This window comes from Sander lucioperca, chromosome 4, assembly GCF_008315115.2.
Source record: "Sander lucioperca isolate FBNREF2018 chromosome 4, SLUC_FBN_1.2, whole genome shotgun sequence".
Classification (NCBI taxonomy): Eukaryota; Metazoa; Chordata; class Actinopteri; order Perciformes; family Percidae; genus Sander; species Sander lucioperca.
The window spans coordinates 16,409,982-16,418,785 of NC_050176.1; the positions used below are offsets into that span (position 1 = coordinate 16,409,982).

Sequence of the window (8,804 nt, forward strand, 5' to 3'; positions counted from 1 at the left end):
ACAATATTCCCATTAGTTAAGAACTGCACTATAATAATCTATTGCATCTCTGAACATTACTACTGTAATCGTTATTATTTTATTTTATTACATGGCTTGGTTGAATTCCAATGTAGAATGCGGTCTGTTATTTCTTGATAACAGACCGTTGCCATGAAAAACAGAGCGTTGCTATGGACGCAGTTCGGTTTAGCGGAAGCAATACAATCGCTTTTAAATCAATAAACTCCTTTTTAAATCAATATTTTGTGTCAAAGTAATGATTTATTTGATAGGTAGTCATGTAATAAGCGGGATAATGTATAGCGAGGCGGTAGTTATAGCGAATACAACCCCTGATATGAAAAGGGAAGGCTAATGGTGGATCTACTGTGACTGTGTTATGGTAACGTTACTTTAAAATGGACGTTGACATGATGTTGGCGAGGTTTTCCATCTGAGTGTGCTACACTCATGTACCTCATATAATCAGGGTTCAAAAATCCCTATTTTTGTAAGCATGAACCAGCAAGGGAGACGTGCGTTTACTGTGTCGTTGAGACAGTAAATATGCAGCAGCTAGTATGTTACGGTACATACATCCGATAAGGTGCTTAGCATTCATTCAAAACTTACCTTTCTTTGTGCAACTTCAGGTGTCGAACAAAGTTGGACGTTGTGGCAGCTCCGTCTGTAATCTTCGACCCGCATGTTTTGCAAATTGCAACTCTTTTTTTGTCGACTACCTCGTAATTGTTATAACCAAACGAAACTATCTTCGGTATCATTTTGCCAACTGGCGCGTTGTTGCTTGTGCTTCATTGGCTGTCTTGCAATGTGCCTGCTTAGATGCTGTCGAATCAAAACAACGTGGGACTACAGTGATTGGATGTCGTGCAGGCAGCGCGCGTGCTCTCTGCATGCATACAGGTGGTGCACATTTTTTTCACAGATGCAGATAAACTGAGAGCGGCGCGGCCGTGTGAACATTTTCTTCCCCAGTTTTCATGGGAAGTAGCAAGTCTTCTCGAGTCAAAAGGCGCAAGTCCAAGTGAAGTCACGAGTCATTGATGTTAAAGTCCAAGTCGAGTTGCAAGTCTTTGTACATTTTGTCGAGTCGAGTCTGAAGTCATCAAATTCATGACTCGAGTCTGACTCGAGTCCAAGTCACATGACTCGAGTCCACACCTCTGCTACACAGTCACAGAAATCAACTGAGGCTGGCACATAAAGTAAACAGAGGCGAATGGCACAGAACCAGTAAACAAACTAAACAATCTCTACTCTACTAACTTAAATTTACAGCTGTTCAGCTTGGGAAACCCCTTAAGAAAATACAATATGCCTAAACTAGTGCCTCTTAACATCAAAACCCCACAAGGTTCAAGTACACAGCATCCCAGTTAACAATATCTCTAAGAAGCACAGTGGCAAACCGGTCATTGAAAATCACATCCTATGGTTCTGAGTTCTGGACACCTTAAAAGAGTGGCACATGGATCTGTAACAATCTTCCTTACTAGAGGATCGACATTAGTGTGTTGTTTACAGCTCAAACTGGAATGTGTCTCCTCCCTTCTGCTTAATGACTGTGGTAAAGTCCCCCCCACTGTCACCCTGTGTGTGTGTGTGTAAAACAAAGTCAGTCTCTCTCTCTCTCTCTCTCTCTCTCTCTCTCTCTCTCTCTCTCTCTCTCTCTCTCTCTCTCTCTCTCTCTCTCTCTCTCTCTCTCTCTCTCTCTCTCTCTCTCTCTCTCTCTCTCTCTCTCTCTCTCTCTCTCTCTCTCTCTCTCTCTCTCTCTCTCTCTCTCTCCATTATGCGTACATTATGGTTAGTAAAGTGAAAACGGAATACAGAAGACAGGGTTGCGGCAGTCATGGAGGATCAAGTATCTGGCTCAGGTGGTAATTGGCTAAAAAGGTAAGGACTTCAACTCATTTAACTCCATTCAAATTAAAAAAAGAAACCTTTATTCTGACCTTTTGCGACTATTCACCGACTGAAGGCAACAGGTAGCCTGATTTCATTTCCGCGTAGAATTTAGACGACAGACAAAAGGAGACTCTATTCTTCAGATTTTAACTTCCAGTTATAACTACGTACATACGCACGGACAGCGAGCTACCCGAGGAAACATAAGCATCCGTCATTTGATTATACTTGATTCATATCTGACTTATTGTCCACATCCAGCCAAACACCATTCTGTCGACTTCCGCTTCATCTCCGAGTCCGCACCCTAAAGACTGTACAGTTTGATATAATAGTCGCTTTATTTACCAGAATAACTGAGAGCACTCTGGAGGTTCCTACTTGTGTGTAACATTACCGTGCAACTTAACAGCTATAGTCACACTGTATACAAAAATAAATAGAGGGAACTGTTAGTCTATATTATTTGTGTTCTTTGGCGTTGTTAAATTATACTCAATACTGCTAATAAATTATGCCTATTAATAATAATAATAATAATAATAATAATAATAACAATAATATCAGGTGCTTAATATTATGACCAATGTTAGATTACATGGGCAAAGTGGGCTTTGGGCAAAAGAAATTGCTGTTTGGCCCCTATTGCCCCCTTTCCATGGCAGCTTCATTATATTTTCAATCAAGCTTTTTATTTGTCATTGCATGTGCATTAAAACAACGCAATTCAAAGTGCCGCTCCAGATCAGTGCTTTTAAAAAGATTAATAATTAGTAAAATATCTAAAATATGTAACAAACAAACACCCCACATCCCCTACATACATTCCACTCTCTCTTTTCTCTCTCCCATACACACTCACCCACCCACAATTGACTGACACCCTCCCATCCCTCGCAGACAACACACACCCTCCCGCACACATATGCATAAGATAGCAGCAGGTTTCAGCATAAAAAGAGAAGAAAAGTTTGCAGATGAGGTAATGTCCAGAGGTAGTGTGGTTGGTCATGACAGGGGATGAGAGATGGGTTGGTGTGGGAAATGGCCATTTATTGCACAGGGTTATTGTTTGTTCAGTGTACGTATGGCCCAGGGGAAAAAGCTGTTTGTTAGTCCAGCGGTGCATGCTTTCATTGACCTATAGCGTCTGCCAGAGGGAAGCAAGTTGAACAGGTGGTGAGCACGGTGGCAGTGTTTTTAAGAATGGATCTGGTTCTGTTGAGGCAGCGGGAGTTGGCAAGCTCTTCCAGGGAGGGCAGCGGGCAGCCTATGGTCTTTTGGGCTGTGCCTATGACCCTCTGCAGAGCCCTCCTGTCTGCCGCCGAACACCCCGCATACCATGCTGTGATGCAAAAAGTGAGTACATTTTCAATGATTGACCGGTAGAAGGACACCAGCAGCTTCTGTTCAAGGTGGTTTTTCGTGAGAATTCTCAGGAAATGTAGTCGCTGCTGAGCCTTCTTTGTTATTTCTTTAGTGTTTGTGGTCCAAGAGAGATCTTCAGAAATGTGTACTCCCAGAAATTTTAAAGATGGAACCCTTTCCACAAAGACGTCGTTCAGGTGGAGTGGGGTGTGGGCTGTGTTGTTTCGTCTGAAGTCTATGATGATCTCCTTGGTTTTTATTGTGTTCAGCAGTAGGTTGTTTGATGAGCACCAGGTTGACAGTTGCTGGACCTCATCTCTGTACTCTGTCTCATCTCCACCTGAAATGAGACTGACCACCGTGGTGTCATCTGCAAATTTTATGATGAGGTTGGAGGGGTGAGAGGGGGAGCAGTCAGATGTGTACAGTGTGTACAGGAGTGGGCTCAACACACAGCCTTGGGGGGAGCCAGTGCTGAGTGTAAGGGGGAAGGAGAGAAATCAACCTTGCTAGAATAACTGGACCCGGGTTTTCTGGATGTCGATTTAGCTTGTGGTAATTTGATTAAACACAACTTTATTTAGGAATATGAGCACAACATAAACCAAGATTAAAACAAGATTTTTAGTGGGCCTCTACAAAACACGGCCACAAAATTAGATAATAATACAGGGTCTCCCTTTGTAAATATTGCATGTTAAGTGATGCAATATCCTGTACTAACATGCAATTAATTAAATTACCAAAACCAAATGATGTGCAATTAACTTAGAAATTGTAGGGCATCTGTGGGACGGTTGTTGTCTTGCTTGTTAGCAACCCAGCGTTGATAATTTGTCGGTTTATATGTATTATTATTAGGTTCTTTTGATTCCTTTTGCTTGGCCAGACAAATATTGTGGAAACTGCCAGGTATACTGAGCTTGCACCTTATGTATTGTCTTCTGTCTACTTAATGACTAGTCTGTCAGGGGCCCAAAAAATAACACAGAAATATATAGCCTAAATGATTACACTAATGTGCACTGGGACTAAAAAATAGGCTAAATAACTAATCGAATTTTAATTAATTAAATAATATAATATTTTCTGCATACATTTCTATATTCATTCCCATAATGATTTATTTCTGTATTTCATTCAACTTTATGATAATGAGGGAGGCTGTCATGCATACTTCCTGATCTCTCCTAACTGTCATTTGCTTAGTTAGAAGTTCAAAGTGAACCAATGTAATAATTCTGCTGTGCAAGACGATATTAACAGAGAGAAGAGCCTGCATGGTTCCAGTCGATTATGGGAATTTAGTTTTTGACAAAATTGCCTATTTTAGGCCTAGCTTAAGGTTGGTAGGCTATATATTATATGTAGCTCACTCCAGTTCTTAATGATAGCCAGTGTTTAACACTTAAAATATTGTTGTTGTTTTTTGCAATAGGTTAGCCTACTTGCACCCAAGCACTTAAGAGTAGGCCGATGTTGATTAATAGATCTGAATTAATTTGAATTTAGCAAACTATGGGGGCGTTAAATAATATTTTTTTCAGAGTAATGAAAGGCCCTTTAATGTCGTTTTTCTAACCAGCTGCTGCTCACACACGTCATGCTCCACTTGTTGTAACATATATCCAACGCACCCTTTCTCATGTGGCGGTCTATTTAAACGACAAACACGCACTTTCCCCTGGCAATGTCACTGCTGAACTCCTACTAACTTCTGCAAACACGTTAGCCTACATTTCACACTTGATAGCATTCTCTCATGGTGCTCCAGAAAGGCTCCGCGGACGGTGCTGTCCGCCCAGCGGGCCCTGCTGCTGCCCCTGCCTCTGTTATCACACTCACCCTCCGGGTCTTCCTCGTGTCAGCTCTCCGTCTCCGAAGAACACTCAACACAGAGGTCCGCGTCCTTTTGTCCATGCTGCCCGCGTCTCCGCTTAGCTCAAGGCGACTCTTCGGGATGTTCTCCGCCGAGGTGCATGGTGTCACTGCTTCACATCAGTAAGCATTACGCCGCTAGCTGTTTCCTCAGTTTAAAGTTAGCTGCAGGTATCTGTTTTTTCACAGGTGTAGGCTACAATTTGTTGTGTGTGGGCTGACCTGCTGCTGGCTGCCATAGTAGTCCTCATCCGGTTTTATCATGCTGCATTAGTTCGTGTTGTGGTTTGTGCATTTTGATGATCCTCTCCACAACAAAATACTACTGCTCTGTAAAGTAGGCTATCACAGGAGACAGCATCACAATAAACTTAGCTGTGATGCAGGTTACATATTATTATCTTCTCAATTATTTTGTTGTTTGGTTTCCAGAGTTCAGGGTGACATCCTCACATGTCTTGTTTAATCTAATTTAACCAAAGGTCCCAAATATTCAATTTACTATAATGTTGAGACCAGAAGCAGCAAATTCCTGCACTTTAGAACTTGTAACCATAAGATTTTTGTAGGCCTAATTGTTGCTTGTAAAACATAAATGATTATCAAAATAGTTACTGATTAATTATCTGTGGTTCAACTAATTGGTTAATCAATTGCTGAGCAGCTGAAACACAGTGATGCTGGCATTGTTCATTTGCGTTATTGTCCACTTGTGTTATTTGTGGTAGGTGTGTTAGCGTGGTGTGTTTAGTTTAGTTTTTGCCGAGTTTGTAGATGGGTGTGTTTCGAGCAAGTGCGCTGGAAATACAGTAGCCAACATTGCAAACAGAAACTGCTAATGGCTAATTCGGCATAGTTTGAATGTTGCCAATTTACCAAAATGTAAACAAAAACTGTTGTGGCTTACAGCTAAGTCATTGACTCTACGGCTCTATTATACTTCCTGTTCCCCTAACACATTCCCACCAGTTTAAACTGTACCTTTTCTTGTTTTTTTTAGACAACTTGCTGTGAACTTGTGTCCTCAGAAGAAGCTTTTGTTTCACTCCTGGTTCAAGTTCCTGCTCCTGCTTTGTCTGGTGCTCGTCATCTTGTGTTACAGTCCGTCGAGCAGCTCTCTGTCATGGATGAAGAGCTTTCCACTTCGTGAGCACTACCAGAGGTTTTTCAATCAGACCAATCAGGTTAATCTACCTCCTCCTTATCGTGTCCATCCGAAACACAGAGGTAAACCAAATGAAATCTATGAACCCACAAAATCCCCTACTGTACCTCCTACAGGTACTCAGTTTCATCAAGCCCACCCACACAACTACCACTTTATCATGGATAACGAAGAGGTGTGCAAGACCAAGACCCCTTTCTTGGTCCTGATGGTTCCAGTGGCACCAACAAACGTGGCAGCTCGGGACGCCATCCGGCAGACATGGGGCAATAACAGCCTGGTTCAGGGCGAGGTGGTGCTAACTCTGTTCATGATGGGCCTCTCTGGAGGAGCTGCTGTCGAGCAGCTGCAGGAGAAGCTCAAACAGGAGAATCTACAGCACCATGACTTGATCCAGAGTGACTTCATGGACTCTTACATCAATCTGACCATCAAAACCATGGTGATCATGGACTGGCTGGCCACACGCTGCCGGACAGCAGCATACGCCATGAAGATTGATTCGGACATGTTTCTGAACATTGACAATCTAGTGATGATGCTACAGAAGCCAGGCATCCCCAAGCTGAACTACCTGACAGGGATGCTTATGTGGAACAGGCCAGTCATCCGTTCAAAGAACTCCAAGTGGTACGTCCCTGAGGAGATGTACCCAGATCCCCAATACCCGACCTACGCTCTGGGCATGGGATATGTCTTCTCCAACGATCTTCCAGAGAAATTTGTGGAGGTCTCAAAATCCATCAAACCCTTTAACATAGAGGATGCTTATATTGGAATGTGCATGAAGAAGCTAGGACTTGCGCTAACATCACCCCCAAATCCCTCCCAGTTCAAGGCCTATAACACAAGATATGATCGCTGTGAATACTCCAAGATCATCACCTACATTCTTGGCTCTTCAGAGGAGTTGGTAAAATACTGGACAGACTTGAAGAAGCCTAAACCACCTTGTTAAGACAATGACTAATACAGATGCAATGAGAAATCCCTCGGGTGAAAGGGATTTGGTGGCAGGGAATTGGATATTTATGGATTTCTGTACTGATATAGGATTCCCATGCCATCCTCATTTGAGAAATAAGCATTGTGATCACCCATGTGGAAAAGTGGCAGGGGTTCCTAAAAAATGGCATTATAGAAATGAAGAGAAGTCCTTTTATGTACTTGTGTGGATTTAAAATTAATTTATCATAATGAATTCTAAAGGGAATTTTTTGTCATCCTGACAGTGGAAATGCGAATGAGTTAAATTAAAACTGTGCTGAGGAGCTTTTGACCGCTAATGGTGTTGTCAAGCGATGTATTGTTTGTATTTTGGTTGTACCTATAGGTTTACAAAGACATACTGTACATGCCTAAAGCACTGATGCCTAGATACAGATTTGTGCTCATCGCAGGGACCAGCAATGCTGCATAAATATAGCAAATAAACAAATGAAGTTCACTTGAATCTAATGCAACAGATGCAGGTTTAAAAAAAAAAAAAAAGTCTATGCAACTATTAAGAGGTAAGAAAAGCTTTCTTCAAGTAACAAATAAGCCATAGACCCCACGGCAGGAAGGTGTAAAAGTTATTATTTTGTTTGGTAGTGGATGTCATTTTTCAAATTAAACCATTAAAAAAGCCAAACTATTGAACACACCTGAAACTAATTTATACATGTCACAAAAACTTTCAAAGTATTGCACTTTTTACTACGTTGTCTGAATGTAAATTCACTGTAATGTGAGTTTAATATATATGTGAGTTTTTATTGTATTTTTCAGAACCAAATCCTCTAATGTATTCTGGTATCAGCTAGATACTAGGGTTGCGAGAGATTTCATGAACTTGAATAGTAATATCATGCAGCAGTGTGGTTCTGAACAGCCTAGTTTACTATCTTTGAGGATCCCAATGTGGGGTCCAGGAACCCCTTGAGGTCCTTAACCCTTGTGTTGTCTTCCTGACGACCATGCAACTTTTTTCTGGGTCCAAATTTAAAAAAAAAAAAACGTTTTGGTCATCTTTTTCAAGGTTTGACAGTTTTTTTTCAAGTTTATTGTCACTATTTCTGATGTTTGTCGATGTCACCTTTTTCAAAGTTTTTTTTTTCTCACTTTTTTGCGACGTTTTCGTCGATTCTTTTTTCTGCGCTTTATTTGACGTTTTCTTTGTTTGTTTTTTTCCCAACACTTTTGAAGCTTTTTCCGACATTTTTGTCACTTTTTTCAACGTTCTTTTATAATTTTTTTTTTTTTTTTTCAAATGCTATAAAATTGAATAAAACACCCAAATTCAATGAAAGTAGGGAACTGATCATTTATTTTATTTGTGAAGAGCGTTGCATGGAACCATCCACCTATATTTCTTTTGACAATTTGGTTGAAAGAAACAAATTTCTGGTATAGAAACTTTTTGAAAATGGGTCAAATTTGACCCGAGGACAACAGGAGGGTTAAGGAGCTGTACTCGACATTCAGAACATTAAAATAGCCG

At 41.1% G+C, this 8,804-nt stretch overlaps 1 protein-coding gene across 2 annotated transcripts; it reads left to right on the forward strand.

Annotated features, from left to right (window-relative positions):
* Positions 1-1,812: 1,812 nt before the first annotated feature.
* Positions 1,813-7,660, forward strand: LOC116042995 (beta-1,3-galactosyltransferase 2-like). Of its 2 annotated transcripts, none has more exons than XM_031289487.2 (2): positions 1,813-1,899; positions 6,158-7,660. In XM_031289487.2, the coding sequence occupies exons 1-2, from the start codon at positions 1,856-1,858 to the stop codon at positions 7,278-7,280; spliced, it is 1,167 nt and encodes a 388-aa protein (XP_031145347.1). In that variant the 5' UTR covers positions 1,813-1,855; the 3' UTR covers positions 7,281-7,660. The 2 variants fall into 2 exon arrangements, with proteins under 2 accessions (XP_031145347.1, XP_031145346.1); XM_031289486.2 differs by lacking the exon at positions 1,813-1,899 and adding an exon at positions 4,911-5,280.
* The last annotated feature ends 1,144 nt before the right edge of the window (positions 7,661-8,804 follow it).